We start from the raw sequence: 27,122 nt of genomic DNA, 5'->3' as shown, positions 1-27,122 counted from the left end.
AGCCTATAATGCCGTCCTTGTCCTCCCCAAGGAACTTGTCCACTTGGCTGTGTCCTGACTGTACCTGTTACAGTTCTTGTCCCATGTGGTGTAAGTATTTGTTTATGGATCTGTCTTCCCTGCTAGACTGTGAAATCCCTGAGGACTGGTATGGGGAAGAACTTTCCAGTCCTGAGGGCTTAGACCAGTGTCTGGGGCAGAGGTGGAACTCAGCAAAGTTTTCACAGATGTAAGTGAAATGAAAGTAATACGTTCTAAAGTAAATGCTGAATTACTGTACTGGTCTGAATGTGTAATTCTGATAATGATGCTTTTGACTTTTGAAGTTTAAAAAAAAAACGGGGGTGGGTGAGCATTTGTTACTGCTTTGTCCTAACACTTCTTAGATGGTTTCAGAACATTTAACTTTTTGTTTAGAGAGTCCCAACTGCCATCCCTTTATTCTTTTGCTTCCCTCCTGTACCGGCTCCTGCTCTCTCTCTCCAAACCCCCTGTAAAAATCTGGGGTCATATGGAATTTTTCTTGCCCAGAGTCTCATAAATCTGTAGTACTTTCTAATGTTACGTTTTACAAAACATGGTAGGAAAGAAACTTTGTGAGTGACTTATGTGCAGTTATGTAAATTATTATGGGTTCAGCGCCTAAGAAAAGTTAAGCTGTGGTGTGTGGTCAAAAGATAACTTAGCCAGAGGCTGTGGAACTAGTGTAGTAGTTGTTTTTTTTTGTTGTTGTTTTTTTGTTTGTTTGTTTTCTTTTTGTCGACATCAAATGGCAATGATCCTATGAAATGTGGACTGTTAGAAGATTTTATAGACAAGTTGAAATTCATCCAGATTGAGAGAATCATAAAACTTTTCTCCACGTTTTGTTCAGGAAGGATAGTCTTGCATGATGATTGGTATATAGCAAAGTTGGATTCTCTGTGAAATCAGTAAAGTTCAAAAACAGAGGGGTTATTTTTTATTTTTTTGAATACTTTTTAGGTTATTTTAGGGTTATGCTAGAAAATTGTACTTGATTTTTTTCTGGTTTGACAGATGATATATGCTTCTCCAATGGAGGCTAGGTGAATAATGGGGAGAGGGGAGACTGAAAGGAACTCTTCTGCTCACTGTCTTTCTGTGACACTGAGAACTTTATTTTCTGCACAGAGTTTGTGTCCTGTATGGTCTTGGAGCTTTGAGTCACCATCAGGTTACTGCATCCTTGCATCCTATTCAGTTATATTCCTTTTCCTCAAAGTCAGGAAATAGGACATTTTGTACAAGTCAAGAAATCATTTTACTGGGTTTAATTTTATTTATACATCAACTTCAGTTCAGTTCAGTGCAGTTCAGTTGCTCAGTCGTGTCCGACTCTTTGCGACCCCATGAATCGCAGCACGCCAGGCCTCCCTGTCCATCACCATCTCCCAGAGTTCACTCAGACTCGTGTCCTTCGAGTCCGTGATGCCATCCAGCCATCTATCCTCGGTCGTCCCCTTCTCCTCCTGCCCCCAATCCCTCCCAGCATCAGAGTCTTTTCCAATGAGTCAACTCTTCCCATGAGGTGGCCAGAGTACTGGAGCTTCAGCTTCAGCATCAGTCCTTCCAAAGAACACCCAGGGCTGATCTCCTTCAGAATGGACTGGTTGGATCTCCTTGCAGTCCAAGGGACTCTCAAGAGTTTTCTCCAACACCACAGTTCAAAAGCATCAATTCTTCGGCACTCAGCCTTCTTCACAGTTCAACTCTCACATCCATACATGACCACAGGAAAAACCATAGCCTTACTAGACGAACCTTAGTCGGCAAAATAATGTCTCTGCTTTTGAATATACTGTCTAGGTTGGTCATAACTTTTCTTCCAAGGAGTAAGCGTCTTTTAATTTCATGGCTGCAGTCACCATCTGCAGTGATTTTGGAGCCCCCAAAAAATAAAGTCTGACACCGTTTCCACTGTTTCCCCATCTATTTCCCATGAAGTGATGGGACCGGATGCCATGATCTTCATTTTCTGAATGTTGAGCTTTAACCCAACTTTTTCGCTCTCTTCTTTCACTTTCATCAAGAGGCTTTTAAAGCTCCTCTTCACTTTCTGCCATAAGGGTGGTGTCATCTGCATATCTGAGGTGATTGATATTTCTCCCGGCAATCTTGATTCCAGCTTGTGTTTCTTCCAGTCCAGCGTTTCTCCTGATGTACTCTGCATATAAGTTAAATAAGCAAGGTGACAATATACAGCCTTGACGTACTCCTTTTCCTATTCGGAACCAGTCTGTTGTTCCATGTCCAGTTCTAACTGTTGCTTCCTGACCTCCATACAGATTTCTCAAGAGGCAGGTTAGGTGGTCTGGTATTCCCATCTCTTTCAGAATTTTCCACAGTTGATTGTGATCCACACAGTCAAAGGCTTTGGCGTAGTCAATAAAACAGAAATAGATGTTTTTCTGGAACTCTCTTGCTTTTTCCATGATCCAGTGGTTGTTGGCAATTTGATTTCTGGTTCCTCTTCCTTTTCTAAAACCAGCTTGAACATCAGGGAGTTCACGATTCACATATTGCTGAAGCCTGGCTTGGAGAATTTAGAGCATTACTTTACTAGCATGTGAGATGAGTGCAATTGTGCGGTAGTTTGAGCATTCTTTTGCATTGTCTTTTTTTGGAATTGGAATGAAAACTGACCTTTTTATATCTACTACTGTGGGCAGGAATCCCTCAGAAGAAATGGAGTAGCCATCATGGTCAACAAAAGAGTCCGAAATGCAGTATTCGGATGCAATCTCAAAAACGACAGAATGATCTCTGTTCGTCTCCAAGGCAAACCATTCGATATCACAGTTATCCAAGTCTATGCCCCAACCGGTAACACTGAAGAAACTGAAGTTGAATGGTTCTATGAAGACCTACAAGACCTTTTAGAACTAACACCCAAAAAAGATGTCCTTTTCATTATAGGGGACTGAAATGCAAAAGTAGGAAGTCAAGAAACACCTGGAGTAACAGGCAAATTTGGCCTTGGAATGCAGAATGAAGCAGGGCAAAGACTAATAGAGTTTTGCCAAGAAAATGCACTGGTCGTACATCAACTTAACTATATAAATATAGGAAAAATATCCCCCACCCTACGCTCAACCAACTCCCTTGAATACTGAAGTAGTACTTTGAGGATAAACTAATTTCCCCTTTTCGTGAAACAATAAAACAGTGTCAAAGCAAGACTGTTTAGGATCTTCCTAAGACAGGTGAAATAGATACACATTTATATGAGCAATTTTTTATATTTAAGACCTTACAGCATATGTATTTTATGTATTTTAATGTGTTTAAAGCCTTACTGGAAATAATTTAAATGATACTGGACCTAGTTTGTAACTTCTCTGCCAGGAACCCACAGAGTAACCTTATTTATAAGTTATTTCACTTCTTTGGGTTTAGTTTACTCATCTAGTAAACAAGGGTGTTGAAACTGAGGTAATGCAGCGTTGGTGGAAAAGTGTGTTGGCTTTGAAGGAAGCTGCTCTCCACTATACCTTCAATGCCACTAGTATTGGTTTTGAAGCAGACTAAACTGGTGTAATTTCTACCTCTACCACTTACTGAGTATATGAGTTTTGGAAACTCATTTAAGTTCTCTGGGTTCTCCTTTTATCCACTCTCTTAATGACTTGTTCTTCCAAATCAGAGAGCCACAAAACTCACCTCTTATCTTAATTCTGTTAACCTTTATTTGAATAATGAGAATCCAATATCTCATGGGCAGGATTGAAGCAAGCAGAGGAGCTTGAGCAGTGGCATTGGGTTCTATGATTAACAAAGTAGATGCCTTAGTCAGCTTGGGCTTCCATAACAAAATATCATATACTTGTTTACTTAAACTGCAAGTCCTTTTTCTCACACTTCTGGAGACCAGAAGGCCAAGATCAAGTGCCAGCATGGTCAGTTTTTGGTGAACACTCCCTTCTTAGATTGTAGATGGCTGCCTAATCTGTGTCCTCACAGAGCAAGGTGAGAGAGCGAGCAAGAGTGAGAATGTGAGAGAATGAGCAAGCTCACTGGTGTCCCTTTTAGAAAGCCACTAATTCCATCATGATGGTTCCACCCTGATGACCTCACCTAAATCTAATTATTATCTCTCAAAGGCCCCACCTCCTAATACCATCACTTTGGGGATTAGTGCTTCAGTTATATGGATGTTGGGGAGATATAATTCAGTTGATGGAAGTAGAGGAGTTAGGAAGTAAGGCAGGCACAGTGGTGACGAGAGTTGACTGGGACAGATGGTAAACATCTACCTGTGTCAGCCTCATTGGATCCAGTGCTGTACGTCAGTAGTCCTGAGACTTCTGAATTCTGTGGAGCAATGCTGTGCTTAGTTGCTCAGTCATGTCTGACTCTTTGCGACCCCATGGACCGTGGCCTGCCAGGTTCCCCTGTCCACGGGGACTCTCCAGGCAAGAATACTTGAGTGGGTTGCCATGCCCTCCTCCAGGGGGTTTTCCCAACCCAGGGGTCGAACCCAGGTCTCCTACACTGTAGGTGACTTCTTTACTGTCTGATCCACCAGGGAAGCCCTGTGGAGCAATACATTTTAGAAAAATGGTTTGGAGCCAGTATTTTTTTTAAGTCAGTATACCGAAGTAAATCTGTCATCCTTCTGCTGTTTCTATTGCCGTTTCTGTGTTTTTAAAAATACATTTAACAAATGTGGGAAAAACACAATCTGAATAAAAGATGGACTAAACAAATTTGGCTCTACTAAGTTCAGTTCAGTTCAGTTGCTCAGTTGTGTCCAACTCTTTTTGTGACCCCATGAGCTGCAGCATGCCTGGCCTCCCTGTCCGACACCAACTCCCGGAGCCCACCCAAACTCATGTGCATTGAGTTGGTGATGTCATCCAACCATCTCACCCTCTGTCGTCCCCTTCTCCTCCTGCCTTCAATCTTTCCCACCATCAGGGTCTTTTCAAATGAGTCAGCTCTTTGCATCAGGTGGCCAAAGTATTGGAGTTTCAGCTTCAACATCAGTCCTTCCAATGAACACCCAGGACTGATCTCCTTTAGGATGGACTGGTTGGATCTGCTTGCAGTCCAAGGGACTCAAGAGTCTTCTCCAACACCACAGTTCAAAAGCATCAATTCTTCGGCCCTCAGCTTTCTTTATAGTCCAACTCTCACATCCATACATGACCACAGGAAAAACCATAGCCTTGACTAGATGGACCTTTGTTGGCAAAGTAATGTCTCTGCTTTTTAATATGCTGTCTGGATTGGTCATAACTTTCCTTCCAAGGAGTAAGCGTCTTTTAATTTCATGGCTGCAATCACCATCTGCAGTGATTTTTGGAGCCCAGAAAAATAAAGTCAGCTGTTGTTTGCCCATCTATTTCCCATGAAGTGATGGGACCAGATGCCATGATCTTCATTTTCTGAATGTTGAGCTTTAACCCAACTTTTTCACTCTTCTCTTTCACTTTCATCAAGAGGCTTTTTAGTTCCACTTCACTTTCTGCCATAGGGGTGGTGTCATCTGCATATCTGAGGTTATTGATATTTCTCCCGGCAATCTTGATTCCAGCTTGTGCTTCTTCCAGTCCAGTGTTTCTCATGATGTACTCTGCATATAAGTTAAATAAGCAGGGTGACAATATACAGCCTTGACGTACTCCTTTTCCTATTTGGAATCAGTCTGTTGTTCCATGTCCAGTTCTAACTGTTACCTGCTGACCTGCATACAGGTTTTTCAAGAGGCAGGTCAGGTGGCCTGGTATTCCCATCTCTTTCAGAATTTTCCACAGTTGATTGTGATCCACACAGTCAAAGGCTTTGGCATAGTCAATAAAGCTCTACTAAAAAACTCACCATATTGCCCTTTTGTGAACCAGGGAAAGCTCTGTGGGTGGATAGTGAAGTTTACTTCCATTATAAAAGAATGAGTGTTTTTGTTTGTGTTTGTTCATTTTGACAGAGATTAATCTCTTCAGAGCTGCTACTGAAACATATTTTCATTAAGTAGCTATAAAGGAAAACTTATTTTTTTTCTCCTAGTTTGTATGAGTGATATCTTGTTCATTTAATTATCTAATATTTTATTTGTAATAATTCTTTTTTAAAAAAGACTGCTGTAGGTGAATGTGAACATATAATCCTCATTGACTTAAGAACTCTTTGGTAGGAGAGCAGTGTGGTATGGTAACAGGGTCGAGATGTAAATATGTATACCTAGGTGCAGAGTCTATCCTGGTCCTCACTGGTTAATGTAAATATCTATACTATGGGAAAAACCAACCAGAATTTAATGTGGAAATGTAAGGGAGTAGGGGGATGGTAATGTAGAATTAAGCAAGGTTGGTGTTTTCCAAAGCTCTCTGGCCTGAATCTTAGAATAATTGTATTTCCCTTTAGTGAGTATAAATTTACCTTGCTTCCATATGTATTTGTATTCATATGACAAATGGATGTAGGATTTCACTTTTTGTTTCCATCATTGCTCAATTTAGGATGTCAGTATAATGATAAAACAAGAATTTATCAGCTTTGTAACAGTATGATGGCATCTATAAATCTAGATTGAAACGGGCCTTCCTTTAAGTACAGTGTGAATGAATAAGCAAATTTTCTTACAAATCAATCCAAATAGTCCTGTTTTCAATATATAAAAATGAAATATATATGTATTTGAATGGCTTCTCTATATCAAAATATATATACCAGTTTTATCAAGAAAGATGAGTAGACTATATGTTATATGCACATACTTTTGGTGTCTATTTATAGGGTGGATTAAAATAGCAAGAAATAAAAACAAAGTTGAGGGGTGCAAATTCAAAGCAATGTAAAAATGATACAAAAAACGAGGGAGAAATTAGTAGAATTGTAAACAGTTATAATCATAGGATTACAGTTGTGCCATTAAAACTGTTCTTTATGTAAAGTGTTCTTCATTTAGTGGGTAGAAGAGACAGCAAGAGGATGACTTTTTCTTTGACCCATGTGGGTTTTCTAGCTGAGGAATGAAGTAACTTGGAACCACGCTGGGCTTTTCTACTGAGCATGCCCTTCTCCAGCGGGGTCTGGCCTGGGTGGGGCTAGTCTTGCTCATTAAGCAGTTGGAAGCTGGATTTCCATCCTCTTTCCGCAGCCTTCTAATGACAGGGAACAGCAGACAGCGGGCTCCATGTACTTCTATAAAACTGCGTATGTATTTCGAGGTGGGGAGTGTTAGGAAATTTCTGTTGTAGCAGTTAGGTTTGGGGGGTATATACTCGTTTTTGCTTTTGAAAAAAGTTTGCCTTTTGGACTGTCAGTATCTAGGAGACTGAAAATTTGGACAGTACTCATGTACAGAGAGTACAGAGTAGATGGAATCTGATTATGTACACTATCTGGCAAGGGAATATGTTCAGTTATATTTGAACCAAGCCCTGTGAAAAATGTGTATGTATTTTTAGACTATTTGTTTGCATTTTCTAAGGCAAATGTTGAGTTTTATCAAGTTATCTTTACCATAATTGCCTTTTTAGGTTTGACCTATGAGAATAGTGGAGCCAGCTGGTTTCAGATATTTGTTCTACTGTTTCACAATTGATTTATTCAGTGGTACTATATACTGTACAAAAATGAATCATGCCTAAGGCGCAATGAGGACTATGTAAGGTTAATAGCATACAGTTACTTTTTAGCATGTTAAAAGATGATAGATTTCAATGAGCATGAAAATGAAACATTAACTCCTTTGATTAAAGAACATTACGGCTAGCAGAGATTTGAATTTGCTTTTTACTTTTGACATCTACAGATGAATGGTCACTAAGAGCTATCAAAATTATATATTGTTTTAATGCTGTCACAGCCTAAGTAAATATTAATTGAATAATAGATGTCAACTTCTTTTACTGAATATTTAATATGTTGTCACATTGAAGAAATGTGAAAACCCACCATGTTGCCCAAATTCAAACCTCCAAATTCAGAAAGTCTTCTTCATGCTTCTTCTTGATATAATTTACCTGCCTAACAACCTTCCTTCGAAAAGAAACTTGTCACGTTGCTTCTTTCTAACAAAATGAAAAGCAGTACCATTGTGATGACCAGATTACATAAGGTAAGTTCCTTCTTTACTGTTGACATTGCCCAGAATGTTCTTAGACCCTTGAGGAAATTGCTGAGTGTTTGAGGGGGGTGGTGGTGGTGGTGCATATATACTTGTGAAGTTTAAGCTTTCTGTTTTTAGGTTTAGCAAAGAATTGTCTCTTCAAACTATTGACACCTCAGGTGAGGAAATAAAATGTCTATGAAATTGATGCTGATGACCTGGACAGTCATTCATAGGACCCCCACCTTCCCTATGGACTGTCTCTTTTGGAGTGTTCCAGTACACGTTGTATGATATATTGATGACCTATTGTTTAACATCATAGCTGGATCACAAAGAAAATTGGAAAGGGAAATTTTAAACTTTGAAATTTTGTTGCCTTGAAATTTTTGATGGGTTCCAAGGGTTGGAATACCTAGCATATTCTCCAGTAGATTCCTCTCCCAAATCATGTTTACAGATGTTGCATTTTGAGAATCTTACCTCCAAAGAAACAAATATATTTAGCCAAAGTGAAAGCTTATCCCTAGCCAGCATGACCTAAAAAGTAGCTGTTTAAAACTTTGACTAAGTAGTTTTGAATGTACTAATGCTCAGAGTAGAACTACTTGGGGAAAAGGAAAAGTTTTTAAGCATTCCAGATGGCATGTCTGTAATTCCATTGTAATTACAGCTTTTCCCGCCTGGGGAAAGTTGCTTTTATCACGCTTTGGAGGGTCCATATGCTAACGGTCTACGGCACCTTCAGCCGACCAACTGGAGGACTGGCCTTCACATTGGGATCTGCTTACCTAAGCTAGAAAAATCGTTCCGTTTATAGTCTCATATTTTAAGAATACATGCTATGCGTTGACGTAACTCTTTGGCAGTGCTGTAAATATTTTAAAATGATAGAGGAGCTAACGACCAAAACTGAAAAAGTGAATTCCATTTTTTGACAAGGTTTAGGTATTTATGCCTGTCAACTACAGAGTTCCAAAGCTTATGGAGAAGAGGATTTGAAAGTGCGAGATCAGTGTAGGCTCCAGCCTGGTGGCCTTGTCATAGTGTGGGGAGCTGATTGAGTCTGACAGGCTTTTGTCTTATGACCTATTAAAATGCAGCGTCTGCAGCCTGTGCATTTATCCTGTGCAGCTAACCTTGGTGGATTTGTTGTTAGCTTATTTGGGAAAAGCCTCCTGAACCACTGTTATTTTTTAGCTAAAGAATTTAGAGTTTACTTCACACAGAAATAATGTTAGACTGGTTGTAGATGACTGCTTGATACCAGGTGAGTTTTATGTTTGGGCTGGGTAAGGATCCCTCGCAGAAGGTGGTTGTGGGATGACTCAGAAGTGTATTCCCTGATATCTCTTATGACAAGATGAGAATTTTGGTGGTGTTTTTTGCTGTTGGGAGCCTAGTTATGACATCACTGGAGAAAACTGCAAGTATGTATATTTTTCTTCTCTATAGAACGTTCTGTTTAATGATGGTGGTCCAAAGCAATGTTCTCCGAACACTAGGAACATCACAAAAGACCGTTATCAATAAACTACCGGCTGCCTACCAGTGCACTACGAACATGCAGTTACTTATTTGCACAATAGTACCCCCTTCATGGAAGCACAGGAGCAGATGCGGGGTGGGGAAGCGGTGCGGACAGGAAACACGACATCCTCATGCTGCTCAAGCCAATTTTATTCCTGCCCTTTCCTCTAAATGAAGAAGAAGCTGCAGACCAAGATTGGAGATGTTTGTGCGTGACCAGCTTAGGAATTTAATAAGAATCTTCCCATGCTGTTTTACTCTCCTTTGAAAACATTTCCTCAACTTTCAGAGAAATTATTTCCAAGTTCTCTGTTCCAACTCCTCCAGCAGAGAATAAGGAATACTAATTTTTTTTTTTTGCCTACCTGTGTAGGCACCAATATTTTTGTTAGCAAAAGACAGATTTTTGTTTTAGCTTCACTCTGAGAAGGATAAAAAGCTGGCAAGGTTTCCTAAGGAACTCTAGGGGCTATTACTTTTATGAAATGAATACTTGAAGTACTTCTTACAAGATGTCTGTCTGGCTGCTCTAAAAGCTTAGGTGTTTGAGCTTTTCCTGCTTTCAAGAACAGGCTATGCAGGGTAAGGTGAGGGTTTGTAAAGAATCAGAGGCCAGGAAAAATCATTCTTTTTGAGAATGTAGAGATAATCTTAAAGGTCATATGCTAAGAAATCAATTTTATTTTAGGCTATCTTAATGCTACTGCTGAACTGGAATAGATTGGAAGGCTTTTGCACCCAGACTGTTCATTTGTGAGGTCAGAGCTATGTGACAGTTCAAGGTGACATCGTCACTTGTGGCAGTGTGGCATTCAGGTTGTCTCCAAGAAAGCCGACCAATTGTGCTGGGTTCACTTAATGCATAAGATATTTTAATGTTAAGTATTGTCCTCCTAAAAAAGTATTTAAGTCTTCAGTTTGCAAACGTCCACTCAGTGATGTCTTTGTCTCCATATCTGCATCTGTGTACCTCATCTGCTCGATCGTCAGCCGTTTCCCATAATCACTGCTGTTTTCATTATGCTTATATAGGCAGACGTGGATTCACATACTTACACCTCCCACACACATTATGTTGAGCACACAAGGTGCAGCATGTCTCATGTGCTATCTGAATCTTGCTTTTTGGACTTGTGTAACTGGGAGATACTTCTGTAATGGGGGGAACCTTCCTCTCTTTCTTTCATTCCCCATAATCACTGCTGTTTTCATTATGCTTATATAGGCAGATATGTGCACGTGGATTCACATATTTACACCTCCCACACACATTACTTTGAGCACACAAGGTGCAGCATGTCTCATGTGCTATCTGAATCTTGCTTTTTGGACTTGTGTAACTGGGAGATACTTCTGTAATGGGGGGAGCCTTCCTCTCTTTCTTTATAGCTGCATAGTATGCTGTTGTATGAAGGTCGCATAGTGTCACCTATTGGTGGATATCGATCTGTTGCTGTTACAAGCAGTGTTATAGGGAATCATCAGTGCATAAGTGTTGTACATATTCAGATGTATCTGTAGGATACATCTCCACAAGCAGAGTAGCTGGTTTAGAATGTGTACGCATTTGGAACTTTGATAGCTGTTGGCAAACTGACTCCCATTGGATCTGTCCCAATTTACTCTTTTACTGGCAATTATCTGAGAATGGCCTCTGTTCCCATAATCTTGCTCAGTGATTACATGATTAAGCTTTTGGATTTTTCCATGCTAAATTTTTAGCCTGTATTTATTTTACTATGAGTGTGGTAAGAGTCTTTTCACGGGTTCATACATTTCATGGGTCCTTTGTATTTATTTTTTTCCTCTTAACTCTTTGCTCATCCTTCAGTCACTATTTTCCCTATTGGATGGTTGGTCAGCCTAGCTGACAATTTATTTTGGAAGTTTTTTCTTTAACTTTTTATTTTGTGTTGGGGTATAGGTTGTTAACAATGTTGTGATAGATTCAGATGAAGAGCAAAGGGACTCAGCCATAAATATACCTGTGTCCAATCTCCCTTAAACTCCCTGTTTTGGAGTTTTGATGTTGAAGAAATTTACAACCAGGGCTATTTTATTAGGCTTTGTATTCAAATTACTTAAATTTTGCTAGAGAGCAAATATATTCCTAGCAAATACAATTGAGAATGAGAATTAAGCGCTCTTTAAAAAGCATGATACCTGTTTGTGTTTTATGAGTCTTTAACCAAGATTTCCCATGTGTGACTTCCTGAAGAGATGACAGCGGTGGTTGTAAAGAAAACCATGGTCAGCTTTCCAAACTGGTTGTGATTTCTGACTTTAAATTACCAAAAGTTCTGAATTAATGGTGAGTGGTTTAAATATGTATTGCTGCTAATATCGCTACTTCTGTGCCCCACGAGGCTGAGAGGAGGCTTCTTTCATCTGTGTTACTGATGTCTGGTACATAGATTATGACAGTCCTCAGAAAACATTTGTTTGAGAGAAGGGGCTAAGATGCTGATGTAACCCACATCTTGAAAGTGGGTAAAACCTACCAGGGGCTCTGTTAAAACATGTTGCTTTGGATTGTAGACCACCAAATGGTAGTAATAGTTTATGGATCTTTGTTTTTCAACAAGTAATGAACTTTAAGGAATTGTGCTAGATGCTGGTTACACTGCAGAGAAGTTGTTTGAGATTGCTGGCAGGATTGCCTGAAGTCTTTGGAACCGGATGGCCTGGGTTTGGATCCTGGCTCTTCCATTTACTTACTGGTTGTGTGGCTCTGCTCATGCCGTGGATCCTCATTTACCTTCTTGATCCTTGTTTACCTTCTTCATCTGCAGCATGGAAGTCATTTTAGTTTCTCACACAACGGTTGTATTAAAGGAATTGCTTCATGTAAAATCTCTAGAAGAGTGCTCAGCCAATAGCTGATATTATCATTATTTATTGTTATTTCTGTTCTTATTATTAATATCCTTAGTGAAGATACAGATATTGTCCCTTCTTTTTTAGAATCCTTCTATGATGACCGTGACCTAGCATTTATTATGAATTTATTTTGTGCCAGGCACTTTATGTATAGCATCTAATTTAACCCTTGAAAGTGAAAGTGAAGTTGCTTAGTCATGTCTGACTCTTTGTGACCCCATGGACTGTAGCCTACCAGGTTCCACCATCCATGAGATTTTCCAGGCAAGAATACTGGAGTGGGTTGCCATTTCCTTCTCCAGGAGATCTTCCCAACCCAGGGATTGAACCCGGGTCTCCTGCATTGTAGGCAGACACTTTACCGTCTGAGCCACCAGGGAAGTCTAACTTTAACCCTTAGAGTCACCCAGTGGGTATGGATAAATATCTGTTTTGCTCATGAGGTAACTGAGACTCAGTGAGTCTCAATAACTTGTCCGTGGTTCCGTGGCTAGTATGAGACAAGAGCTGGAATCCTAACCCTGGTCTCTACAGTTCCTAGACTTGATCTTCAAACCATCATGTTATTTTATCCAAAGATTATAGTTGGTTTTGCACACAAAGAATGTAGCTCCGGCTCTGGCCTTTACAAAAATTCAGGGCTCCATCTGAGAGAAGGAATTGAAACAAACACAGTTCATTGATAATTCTGACCCCACAACTCAGTGTTCGTAATTGATTAACGAGGAGCCAACAGCGTTCTGAATGTCTCTATCGCCTTGATGAGGGTGTGAGATTGGAGCGCCCCAAACGACAAGGTTTATATGCATTTTGATTATGAGAATGATGGTATGTAGCTTTGGGATCCTTAATGATTTATGCACAGCCTCTGGTATACTGAGCTCCAGGAAAGGGCAGCTGTTCCTAGATGACCCTAGTTGCCTGCAGAAAAGACTGCCTTGCTCAGATTTCTTTCTTGACTTGATTCTTAATGAGAACAGCAGAGACTTGCTTTTAAGAAATCAGATTGTTAGCACTTATCTTAGGTGTTTTGGGGCTTGGACATTGTGGAGAATAATGCCTTGATTTTTACATACCCTCCTCTCCAGTGTATGAATAAGGGGAATCATGCTTTGAACTCTAAGATAGATTGTTTCATTTTTATTTAAAGTTGATAGAATGACGAATTAATGGCTTATCTCTCTAATATTAACTCCAGTGTGCTGTGCTTTGCTTAATTGCTCAGTCATGTCTGACTTTTTATGACCCTTGGACTGTAACTTGCCAGGCTTCTCTGTTCATGGGGATTCTCCAGGCAAGAATACTGGCGTGGGTTGCCATGTCCTCCTCCAGGGATCTTCCCAACTCAGGGATCAAATCCAGGTCTCCTGCATTGCAGGCAGATTCTTTACCATCTGAGCCACCGGGGACGCCCAAGAATACTGGAGTGGGTAGCCTATCCCTTCTCCAGGGGATCTTCCTGACCTAGGAATTGAACTGGGGTCTCCTGCATTGCAGGCAGATTCTTTACCAGCTGAGCTACCAGGGAAGACCATTAACTCTAATACTAGGTTTTAAAAAATTGAACGTCTGGAAAAAGTGGAACATTTGGACAGCCATGGCTTTTTAGGCAGGAGGGCTCTAAAACCCAGTGGGGAGTATTAATTGTCTGAGCTGGTGCTATATGTATTCCTAGTTTCTTAGGGCTTAGTTTCTCTTGCCTCAGAATATGCAGAGACTAATAGTGACTCCAAGTAACTGTACCCCTTGCTTTAATTGTTTAAACCATAGGGGGCAGTATGTTATCTCACGTAATGGGAAGCTCGAACACAGGGCCTGGTCTCTGGTACCATGCACAGTAGGCTGGTCCTCTTCTCTGTAACTTTTGCAGTGCCTTCTGCTATGGAAAAGAGAGAAAAGCTGAACAAAATTTGAGTTCTGTTAAAAACAGTGGAAAGGCTGGAGGAAATTCGGGCTCTGAATGTAATCCGATCCTGCCTAGACTTGAGTTAGCAAAGGGCTACAGTTCATATCTTTTGTATATGTGGGTTTAATTTAAACCAGATGTTTACTTATATCTTTATAGGAATAGTTCTGTCGCTCTTATAGACCCTTTATCCCTTTAAAAGAAACCAAACAAACGATGTAATGTGTTATTAAGGTAACTAGGGTGGGCAGCATTGAATTATTTAAAAAATAACTCTTGTTTACCCTCACTGCATAGATAATTTAACAAATAGTCCCTTTGAAATATAGTTGTATGTATTTGGATATGGGATATAGTATTTTCTAGACCTTTTGACACTGAAGAAAAATAAACCTACAAAGGAGAGGAATTACTTTCAGTCAGCTCTCAGCCTGCCTGTTTTTGTTATTCCTTCTCCCTCCCCAGATATTTTTCTTCTTTACTCCCTTTCTTCCTCCTCATCTTCCCTCCTCCCCTTAAAAAAAATGTTGACAATTGTTTGAGAAGCATCGCTCTTATTACTTCCTAAGTAGAGTTAGGTAACTGCGTAGTCATTCCTTTTTGGAGGTTGCTGTTTTGTTTTTGTCACATTCCCTGCATTAAAGGAAGGTAGTAGGTGTATTAAAAGGCCTTTCCTTGGGATCTAGGCCGTTTGGGGAGAAGAACATAAGAAAGTGATTGTGTGTATCAGAAAGTGGCTCCCCATATCCTCTGCCCAGTCACAATGATGGATTAAAAATAGGATTTGTCACACTGGAAAGTGACCAAATTGGAACTGTGTACACGTTGCCAATATTTTTAAAGTTTAATTGTCTTTCTTGCACAATTTTGTTCCGGTCTCAAAAGAAAGCCTCTTTCCATACCTGTACCCCCATTTTTAAGTTTAGAAATGCACGTTCCCCGTTCTGTAAATCTTGAATTCCCTAACAAATGGGATAACGATAGAAATCAAAGACCTCCTGTTGCTTGTGATCTCAGCCGAGGATGGGAGCTACTCAGTGGGCAGCAGCTCCTGCCCTCTTCCTCCTGGACAGGGATTTTATTAACAGTGAGGGCTCTTAGAGTAGCGCTGGTTTTAAGGAAACATCTGGACCCAATAATGAACATGAAGTTCTGCTTGAAGTTCTTTGTAGGAGTGTTCTGATTGTGTGTCTTCTTGCTTGGCTTTTCTTACTGTTGTCCTCTGTTTACGGGCTGGTGTTTTGCTAATGGTGTTAGCATAATATTACAGGGCAGATAGTTTAGGCTAGTGGTAGTGACAACACCGTGGAGCCTGCCTCCTCTTTTAAACATCAGAAAAAAGAGTAGTTTCATGTAACACAGCTCTTTACCTAACCTGTGCTGCTCCTCTGTTGATGATAGTTTTCTTCTTGGTTCTGTGTTAAATGATGTGTGCTTTTTCTCATGGAGCTATTACAATAATGAACGCTTTTATCAACCCAGATGGAGCTTGCCAACATGTTAATTGTGTCAAAAGCTCATGCCTGTCTAATGGGCTGACTGTTCACAGCAGTGTTCTCTTTGGTTGCTGATAAGTAGGGTGGTCTTTACTTAGTATGTTATGTAACTATATTAATGATGGATTTTAGGTATTTGTAATTAAAGCTTAGTGGAATGAGCATTGCTTGAGTTTGAGTGCTTTCTGGTTTTGGCTTTGCCCACCTGGCTTTGTAATCTCAGGCAGAGTCTCAGGCTCAGCCTAGTCTTGCTGAGCCTCAGTTTCCTTGTTGATAAGATAAAATGAAGACAACACTCATTCAGTAAATATTTATCTGATGTCCCTTCTGTGCCAGTCTAGATGCTGGGAACATAGCAGTGAAATAAAAGAAAGATCCCAAGATTCCAACCCTCAGGGGGCTTTCATTTTAGTGGGGGAGTTTCCATTTTAGTGGGCAGTGGTATTTAAAGGCTTATGCACATTTGGAACTCTGAGTGGTACAGGCATGATAATTATGGTGAATGGATGTGCTATAATCACGTTTTCTTGATGGTGGTAATTTGTTCAAGAAACTGTTTTATCAACAAAGAAGGTAGTGTTTAGGTTTGATCTAAACACGATCTCTTGAAACTATTTTAAGAAGGTACTTATTTACATAAATTATATCCACCCTTATTGTTGAAAATTTACAATCCAATTAGCCATTTCCATTGTAATTTGTGTTGTAATTTCCCTTTGATGGGCAACACTGCTCGGCTTTGAAATTCTTGAAACAAGTCTAGCGAGTACATTGTGCTTGAAGAGGACTGCTCTGTGAGGCTTAGTGTTGCACTGTGGTTTATCTGTGCTCTTTGTGTCTGTGGTAGCACCTTGTCCTTGGTTTTGATCCATCAGCTCAATGGTGGCTGCATGGCCAGGTAGTAGCCTTCAGATATGGTTTTCTTTGTGGTGAGAATGCCTCTGTACATTTCTTATTTGGGGGAGGGGAGGGCTTCCCATGTGGTGTAGTGGTAAAGAACCTGAATCTGCCTACCGACACACGGGATGCAGTTTCAGTTCCTTGATTGGGAAGATCTCCTGGAGAAAGAGATGGCAATCCACTCCAGAGTTCTTGCCTGGAAAATCCTATGGACAGAGGAGCCTGGTGGGCTATATTCCATGGGGCTGCAAAGAGACAGACTCAACAGAGCACACACACACATGCACACTGGGCTAATTATAGCAAATCACAGAATAGATTCATGTTATTCTGTAGTCGTTTTGATAGACTGATGTGAATCTTCTTTTGAGGACTAAGGCATTGGCTCTGGTTGATTCAATCTTTGATATACAATGGAGGTGTGACTGCATAACAAAATATAGGTGTACACAGCTGTGTGGTCCTCCATTCATTGGCCTTAGACAAGTCACTTAGCAAGTAACTTAACAAGTCACTCTTCCACTTATTACTGTACAGTGGGGCTAATACCTACCCTGTGGGATGTTGTGAGAAGCAGAAATCATATATGTGATGTCTGACCCGGTAAGCAGTGATAGATTTTATGATTAAAATGCAAATATTAATACTTTTAAATATAAAGAAAGCTGAGTGCCAAAGAATTGATGTTTTTGAACTGTGGTGTTGGAGAAGACTCTTTAGAGTCCCTTGGACTGCAAGGAGATCCAACCAGTCCATCTTAAAGGAAATCAGTCCTGGATATTTATTGGAAGGACTGATGCTGAAGCTGAAACTCCAATACTTTCGCCGCCTGATGCAAAGAACTGACTCATTGGGAAAGACCCTGATGCTGGGAAAGATTGAAGGCAGGAGGAGAAGGGGACGACAGAGGGTGAGATGGTTGGATGGCATCACTGACTTGATAGACATGAGTTTGAGCAAGGCTTGGGAGTTGGTGTTGGACAGGGAAGCCTGGTGTACTGCGGTCCATGGGGTTGCAAAGAGTCGGACACAACAGAGTAACTGAACTGAACACTTTTAATGTAATAGTGGAAACTTCAGGTTTATATTTCATTGCTTCTGAAATATTTTGACCCAAATCAGCTTTAGTTGATCAGTCTCCAGATTGTTTCTCACAGCTAAAGTAGTTAGAGAAGTGCCAGTTATCTTGGTTGGCTTAGAAAAGTATGAGGCATTTTTGTTTTAATTTTTACCAGGGCATTGATTTGGCTCTTCAAATGTAATGAGAGAGTATTGCCAAAAGTCAGCTTTGCTCATTTCATGATCAATGTAAATAGTATTTTCCACTTAATTGGTACCTGGAAAATGGTACCTTAAAGAAGGAAAAAAGATTTTCTGTGCAATATGGAGTTAGTTCAAGTACTCATAAGAGTCTTACTGGAAGACATGATTTTGAACTTCATGCATGTAAAAATAAGGTGTAAGATTGGACATATATATATATATATATTTATTTATTTATTTTGGGGAGGGGAGCTCATCCGGGATGGACATATATTTAATATAGTTACCTAACTATTCTCTCTTCTGTAGCATTGCCCTCAAGGACATTACTGTGCTCTAATCTTGTTTTACCGTGTGTTTCTTCTCATCTTTGTCCCTCTACCTGTCCCTTAAATATCGGTGGTTAGAAGGTTTCTCTTCAGAGCCCTCGAAGCTCAAACTACACTTTTTTCCCTCGGTGATGTCACTGTTATTTGTGCTTTCAGTTACCTCTCATGTGATGACAGCTTCCAGATCTGTATCTCTAGTGTGTATGTGGTCTCCCTGTAAGACTTGTGTGTCAAGTGGCCAGCTGAACACCTCCAGACTTCTTAGTCACAGTAAGCTAAAAATCAAGTCTGTGTCGACCAGACCTTCTTTTCCTTGTGTTCCCTATTTCCATGAATGGTTCTAACAGCATCTCAGTCTCTCATGACCTAGAACTTTTCCTGGACTCTTTCTTCTCATTGACTTGCTGATTTCAGATAGATGACACGTCATGTTCCATCTTTGTCTTGACCATCAGACTCATTTCTTATCCTATACCCAATTGCTTCTGCCATAGTGTAGACCATTATCTTCGCATGCTTAGATTATAGTATCAGCCTCCTAGATACCTTTCTATTTCATTCTTTTCTCTCATCCTGTATTTCATCCTCTCATCTCATTCTTTTCTCTCATTTCATCCAAATATGAATTTGATTACTTTACTCCTCTACTGGAAACTCTTATATGACTTCTCATTGCTTTTAAATCAGCCTCCAGACCTGTCTTAGCATGACATGCAAAACCTTTTGTGTTCTGGCTTCAGCCTGTTTCTCCTACTTCACCATCACCAATTCGCCTTCCTCCTTCCACTCACAAGCCCCCACTTCACTTGTACAGTGTGTTATTGTTCAGTACTTTTGAGTTTCCTGTGGGAGGAGTATTCTCATATTTCTACACACTTGCCTATGTCTGGCACATGTTTCCCATTTTGACCCATTATTTTAAAGCAACTCAAATGTTGACTTTTGCAGAAAGGTTTGTCTGATAACTCTCTCGTTCTAATCCTGGTTAAGTGTTCATCCTGTGCTCTTTGAGCAGCATGCTTTTGACTTACCCACTGTCCTTGAAGGTAGTCTTTATTCATGTGCTTAGTACTTGGCGCATTGTGGTGGTGGTTGGTGGCGTAGTCGCTACATTGTGTCTGACTCTTGCAACACTGTGGGCTGTAGCCACAGGCTCCTCTGCCCATGGGATTTTCCAGGCAAGAATACTAGAGTTGGTTGCCATTTCCTTCTGCAGGGGATCTTCCCTTCCCAGGGACTGAACTTGCATCTCCTGCATGGTAGGTGTTCTCCTGCATAGCAGGTGGATTCTTTACCATTGAGGCACCAGGGAAGCCCTATGCCCATGAAATATAGGCTGACTAAGTGAATGTTCTTACGCTTGCCTATTAGAAGTATATAACAATTTAAAAGTTATTTTTTAATTGAGATATCACCCCTTTAAAGTTTACAATTCAGTGGTTTTGAGTATATTCACAAGGTTGTTCAACTATCACGTCGAATTCCAAAATATTTTCATTACACCAAAAAGAAACCCTGTACCTATTAACAGTTGCTCCCCATTCTCCACTCCTTTTAGCCCTTTGCAACCGCTATACAAATGGCTTTTTTACAATCTGGCTTCTTTCACTTAGCATGATGATTTCAAGGTTCATATGGAAGCATGTATCAGTACTTCATTCCTTTTCAAAACTCCTTCAATTCTGTTGTATAGATGGACCACATTTTGTTTATCCATCTGTTAGTTGGTGGGCATTTGGGTTGTTTCCATTTTTTTGATGGTTATGAATTATGCTGTTAGAAAAGTTCATTTACAAGTTTTGGGGTAAACATATATTTTCTTTTCTTTTGTGTGTATACCCAGGAGTAGGATCACTGAGTCATACAATAACTTCATGTTTACTTTTTTGAGGAATTGCCAACTGATTTCCAAGTGGCTGTACCATTTTACATTCTTTCCAGCAATGTTGAGGGTTCCAATTTTCCAACAACCTTACCAGTATGTGTTATTGTCTTTGATTATAGCCGTACTAGTGGATGTAAAGTGGTATTTCATAGTGGTTTTGATTTGCTTTTCTCTAATGACTAATAATGTTCAGAATCATTTCAAGAACTTATTGGTCATTTTTTCTTTGGAGGAATTCTACTCAAAGCCTTTGCCCATTAAAAAAATAATTCTTTTTTGGTTCTCTACTGTTGAGTTGTAAGAGTTCTTTGTTCAATTCAGTTCAGTTGCTCAGTTGTGTCCGACTCTTTGTGACCCCATGAACCGTAGCATGCCAGGCCTCCCTGTCCATCACCGCCTCCTGGAGTCCACCCAAACCCATGTCCATTGAATCGATGATGCCATCCAACCATCTTATCCTCTGTCGTCCCCTTCTCCTCCTGCCCTCAATCTTTCCCAGCATCCGGGTCTTTTCAAATGAGTCAGCTCTTTGCATCAGGTGGCCAAAGTATTGGAGTTTCAGCTTCAACATCAGTCCTTCCAATGAACACTCAGGACTGATCTCCCTTAGCATGGACTAGTTGGATCTCCTTGCAGTCTAAGGGACTCTCAAGAGTCTTCTCCAACACCACAGTTCAAAAGCATCAATTCTTTGGTGCTCAGCTTTCTTTATAGTCCAGCTCTCACATCCATACATGACCACTGGAAAAACCATAGCCTTGACTAGACGGACCTTTGTTGGCAAAGTAATGTCTCTGCTTTTTAATATGCTGTCTAGATTGGTCATACCTTTCCTTCCAAGGAGTATGCGTCTTTTAATTTCATGGCTGCAATCACGATCTGCAGTCATTTTGGAGCCCAGAAAAATAAAGTCTAACACTGTTTGCACTGTTTCCCCATCCATTTGCCATGAAATGATGGGACCGGATGTCATGATCTTAGTTTTCTGAATGTTGAGCTTTAAGCCAACTTTTTCACTCTCCTCTTTCACTTTCATCAAGAGGCTCTTTAGTTCCTGTTCACTTTCTGCCATAAGGGTGGTGTCATCTGCGTATCTAAGGTTATTGATATTTCTCCCAGCAATCTTGATTCCAGCTTGTGCTTCTTCCAGTCCAGCGTTTCTCATGATGTACTCTGCATATCAGTTAAATAAGCAGGGTGACAATATGCAGCCTTGATGTACTCCTTTTCCTATTTTTATATTTTGTATACAAATATTTTGCATATAGAAAAAGAGTTCTTTGTTTATTTTGGATATTGGACTCCTCAGATATATAATTTGCAAAAGAGGTGAATAATTAAAAAAACAAGTATAGTACTGGTACTTACTACAACATGGATGAACCTTAAAACCTTATGCTAAGTGAAAATGCAACATAGTGTATGATTCCATTTATTTGAAATGTCAAATAGGCAAATCTGTACAAAGTGAAAGTAGTTTAGTGATCTCCATGGGCTGCAGGAAGAGGAGGTTGGAGAGTAACTATTAATGACGCAGGGCTTCTTCTTGGGATGATGAAAATGTTCTAGGATTAGAGAGCGGTGATGGTTGTACGATGTTTTGAATATACTTAGAATCATTAACTGTATAGTTTAAAAGGGTGAATTTTATGGTATGTGAATTATGCTTCAATAAATCTTAAAAAAATAAAAATCCACTGTACTTTGTTTTTTTGAACTTTTCAAGTTTGTACCACTTTTGAAGATAGCTGTGAAATTTTCCATTGGTCAGGGTGCCAGGCCTTTGAGTGCTGTCATCATTGGCAAGCAAGGAGAGTGTGCTGTGTCTGCTGTCCCTGCCTAATTGTTTTATTTAAAAAATGTTTTTATTGAAGTATAGTTGATGTACAGTATTACGTAAGTTATAGGTGTACAACATAGTGATTCACTATTTTTAAAGTTTATACTCCATTAACAGTTATTATAAAATACTGGCTATGTTCCCTGTGTTGTATAATATATCCTTGTAGCTTATTTATTTTGTACTCTGCAGCTTGTACTTCTTAATCCCTTACCCCTATTCTGCCCATCCCCCCTTCACACTCACCACTGGGAACCACTAATTTGTTCTCTGTATCTGTGAATATGTTTCTATTTTGTTATATTCACTCATGTATTTTTTAGATGCCACATGTAAGTGATGTCGTACATTATTTATCTTTCTCTGTCTGACTTATTTCATTTAGCTTAGTACCCTCCAGATGCAAATGGAAAAACTTCATTCTTTTTTGTGACTGAGTATTCTATGGGCTATATACACTGCATCTTTATCCATCCTTCTATTGGTGGGTATGGAGGTTGCTTCCATGACTTGGTAATTGTAATAATGCTGCTATGAACGTTGGGGTGTGTTTATCTTTTCAAATGTGTGTGTGTGTTTGTTTCTGATATATACCCAGAAGTGACATTGCTGGATCACACAGTAGTTCTTTCAGAGTTTTGAGAAACCTCTCTACTGTTTTCCACAGTGGTTGCACCAATTTCCATTCCATCAGTGTTTGAGAGTTCCTTTTTCTCAGCATCCATGTCAACATTCGTTATTTGTGTTCTTTTTGAGGATAGCCATTCTGACAGGTATATTGTGGTTTTAGTTTGCACTTCTTTGATTAATGATGTTGAGCATCTTTTCATGTGCCTGCCTGTTGCTTTTTTTTTTTTATATCAGTGCTGCTATGATACTTTGAAAGTCCCTCTTTCTTTATGTAAATTTTAGACAACTTGTTACTTTTAGATTTAATTTCAGTTTTTTAAAAAAATTTATTTATTTTTTATTTTTATTTTTTAAATTTTAAAATCTTTAATTCTTACATGTGTTCCCAAACATGAACCCCCCTCCCACCTCCCTCCCCATAACATCTCAGTGGGTCATCCCCATGCACCAACCCCAAGCATGCTGTATCCTGCGTCAGACATAGACTGGCGATTCAATTCTTACATGATAGTATACATGATAGAATGCCATCAGTTTTTAATTTTTGTTTTCATTAGTTTTGATAGGATTGAATATTAGATGCATTTCCTTCACTTCTATGATGTCTTCATTTGGTTTAAATTGGGACCCCTAGGTATTTTTCTATAATCACATATACTAAGAAAATTGTGTCTGAGGTTGGGTGGTATGGAGTTTTGGAGTTTTGATTATAGTTTTAGTGCCTTTCTTAAAGACTAACTTACATTGGAATAGTGATGGTGAATTATGGGGTTTAATATTGGAACAAAAAAGATATTTGTGGTCATCTTAATTTTCTCACAATTAGGTACTCAGTACTTAAAATTTGTTTTTATTATACCTAACATTTCTTTGGATATTGGTTTTAATTTGTGAAATTGCAATGAAATATGTCTCAGGATTTTCTAGCATTATCAGTAGCTTAATATTGTAGCTTAATATCAGTAGCTTTACTATTGTGAACGAGGAAAACTAAGTATAGAGAAAAGTAATTTTCCCTAAAAATTTGGGGAGTAGATTAGTTTCTCATACCTAGATGAAACTGAACAATAACTACTTTTTCTAGGACTCTTGATGATTTGAAGTTTTCTCTGTACTGTAGAATTAACCACAGTTAATTCTATTGTGGTGCTAGTTTTGGTTCTTCGATTCTGATAGAGATTTCTAAACATTAAGGATAGCAGTCTCCATTTTCTCGTATGCCTCTGAACCTTTTTTTAAAGATGTGTTTTCTCCTTTGTCATCTTTTTGCCATTCCCCTCCCCACCCTTCTTTACCCTGCCCCTTGCCTCCAAACTAAAATGGGGAGAGTTTGTAAAATAACTCTTGGTGGTTTTGTTTTGTTTTTAGAATAAGCTGTGACCATGACTACTGAAGTGGGCTCCGCATCTGAAGTGAAGAAAGAATCTGACCAGTTAGGAGCAGACGCAACCAAGGAGAAACCGAAAGAAGTAGCAGAAAATCAGCAAAATCAGACATCTGATCCAGAGGAGGAAAAAGGTTCCCAATCATCTCCTCCAGCTGAAAGCCAAAGTAGCCCACACCGCCAGAAGAGAGAGAAAGATACATCTGAGAGCCGGGGGATTTCTCGATTCATACCCCCTTGGCTTAAGAAACAAAAGTCCTATACCTTAGTAGTGGCCAAAGAGGGAGGAGATAAAAAAGAGCCTACCCAACTTGTTGTGGAAGAACAGGTTTTAGACAAGGAGAAATCTCTTCCTGAAGAAGAAAGGCAGGCCAAGGGTGATGCTGAAGAAACAGCTCAGAGAAAACAACAGGAGATTAAGGTTGACGTCAAGGAAGAGAAACCTCTGGTGAGCAGTCAGGAGACACGGTATTTTGAGAAGTGATTGTCTGGAAGTGAAGGCTTTGATGGCATAACCAGGTTTAACAGAAAGGATTTGTTTTGAACCATTTCCAGATTTCTTGTATTCAGATACTGCCTTGGCTTACTGTATCTGGAATATGGATCTTGGAGGGTCTACCACAACATTCTCCTGTTATTCCTTTTAAAGCTTTCAATGTAAAGCAAAAAAAAGAAAAATCCCCTGTATATGCAGATCATAAAAAAGTCATATTTATTCATTTTAGGGTTAGACAAGTACTCTCAGGCAAGGATCACCTCACTTCTTAAATAATACATGCTTTTGTATCTTTGATTTATTTCAGTGTTTAAGGTGTAGGGAGAAGTAGATTTGAATGTGTATGCATTTTGGTTGCCTATTGAAGCCTAAGTTTTGCCATGGTTATGTAATTATAATAGGAGTTTTATTATTTAACATGATAATTAAATGTCATTGCTGGGACATAGTTTCTTTTACTCATTTAATGCTGATTTTGCCAAAGTGGCAAAATAAGAAAATTGGCAGTGGATTGGGGGAGAGATGTGGGAAATACCCTTTCTGAGAAAGTTTCAAAGTCTTTTAAAATCTTAGGCTCACAGTGTTTACCATAAGTCACAGTTCTTACTAAAGATCTTTCTTTTTAGTGTGTGTCATCTTCTGCAAATTGGTCACCTTTACTATGGACTTCATTTTTTTTTTTTCCCCCTCAGCAGCTTGTTGAAGAAGTAAGTAAGGAGAGAGAAGAAGAGAAGGTGAAGGAAATACAGGAAGCAGAATTTTTGGATGAAGCAGCAAAAAGGGAGACAAAGGAAGTGCAGACCAATGAGCTAAAAGCAGAGAAGGCCTCTCTGAAAGCCCCCAAGAAGACCAAAACTGTCCAGTGTAAAGTGACCCTCCTGGATGGCTCTGAGTACAGCTGCGACCTGGAGGTGAGCCAGGGTGCTGGGTGGACAGCTGTCTTGATGTGTGGAATGACAGCAAAAGTATCCTCTGCCTTCATCTGTGGCCTGGCACTGCGAATAGAGTTTTGTGTTCCTATGAACTAGTTTGTCAAAATTTAACATTAAAAAGGAAAAAAAAAAAAACCACAAAACCCAAAGAAAACACAGGAGAGGGTCATCATTTCTATTAGAAACAGTAGTTCTTGACCCTGTAAGATGAGCAGGACCGATGTTCTATCAGGCTGTATTGATCATGTGTATTGGCTGGTTGTCCATTCTGAAAGGGCATTATATAGCTTGAAATTACCTGTGGCCATAAGTGTTTGACTTGAGGAGAGAAACATTGCAGTAGGTTGAAATTTCAGGGTAATGAAATTTCAGCAGTTTAACCTCAAGTGTTTTCATCCCGAGACAGGTATTGATTTAAAATCTAACTCATTTAATTAAAAGACACTCTTGATTTGCAAAACATATAGTTGATTAGCACTGATGCTGACCAAAGTCAATGTAATTTTTAAAAAGCATTTAATGCCTATAATTTTATGATAATCCAAAGTTTGTTCTCTGTCTTTTTAAAAAGTCATGACATATTTCAAAATACAAAAATATAGTAATAATAGTTGTATATTCACCATAAAAGCTTTAACCAGATTCATCATTTAGCCGTGTGTTTTAGATATTGTAAACATAAATAAAACACTAAAGATGCTGCTGAAGTGCCCCATCTCTTTGTTACTCTGCGTTTGTCGTTTTGTCATGTGTAAATCTACTTTATTCTTTTCAACTGCTATATATTGTTCTTTTGAATGACTAACCCAGTTTATCCATTCCCACTGGGGAACTATTTCTTTTATATATTTTTAGCAATCAGTGCTTTGGTGAACATTATTTTATATGTTTCCTTATTTATTTGTGCAAGAGTTTATTCAGGTAGAACACCTAGGAATAGAATTGATCAAGATGTAGTTTTACTTCTTCAGTTTTCCTAGATTTGGCAAAGGGGTTCTGCTAATTTAAATTCTAATCAGCAACCGCTGTTTGATTTTTCCACATTGTCATCTTCACTTTTTGTTATTAGATTAATTTCAACCTATCATAATGATATGAAATATCTCCAAATTTTAGTTAGCACTTACTTGATTACTGTCAACTTGTGCTAGGTTATACTCCAGATCTTCTGGATGTATGATGACAATGGTTTACTCTTGCTCACGTTACATGCCCTTGATGGGTTGGGTGTGGGCTCTGCTCCCTGTCTTCTTGATTTTTGGATCAAGACTAAATGTGTATCCTCTACATGGGAAACAATGCTCTCACAATAGAGGGAAAAGAAAACACAGTGGAACCACACTGTGGTCCTTGAATCTTCTGCCTGGAAGTAGTGTATCTTAATATATAGAGATATAAGATATACTACTTATATCTCATTGGCCAAGCAAGTCCTGTGGTTAATAGGTGGGTGGGCAAGCCTGAGCCCATCACAGGAAGAGCTTGGTAAATAATTGAAAACATGGAAATAATCCTACAATTTACTCAAGAGCCTGAGCATCTTTTTGTAAGTGTAGTTTTCTAGGATTGCTCTAGGA

At 39.3% G+C, this 27,122-nt stretch overlaps 1 protein-coding gene across 4 annotated transcripts in view; it reads left to right on the top strand.

Moving 5' to 3' along the window:
• Positions 1-27,122, top strand: part of EPB41L2 (erythrocyte membrane protein band 4.1 like 2) — a 209,237-nt gene that overhangs the window by 80,396 nt on the left and 101,719 nt on the right. For 3 of the 4 annotated variants that reach the window (XM_068985484.1, XM_068985485.1, XM_068985486.1), the window contains exons 2-3: positions 24,102-24,565; positions 25,306-25,524. In XM_068985484.1, coding sequence (XP_068841585.1) covers positions 24,116-24,565; positions 25,306-25,524 — 669 coding nt within the window. In that variant the 5' untranslated portion in view covers positions 24,102-24,115. The remainder of the gene's footprint in view (positions 1-24,101; positions 24,566-25,305; positions 25,525-27,122) is intronic. The other variant, XM_068985483.1, reaches the window with a different exon arrangement.

The sequence above is a fragment of the Capricornis sumatraensis genome, chromosome 13 (genome assembly GCF_032405125.1).
Source record: "Capricornis sumatraensis isolate serow.1 chromosome 13, serow.2, whole genome shotgun sequence".
In the NCBI taxonomy this organism is placed as follows: domain Eukaryota; kingdom Metazoa; phylum Chordata; class Mammalia; order Artiodactyla; family Bovidae; genus Capricornis; species Capricornis sumatraensis.
The sequence above is the reverse complement of the archived record's forward strand: the minus strand, read 5'-3'. Positions and strand labels throughout refer to the sequence as shown.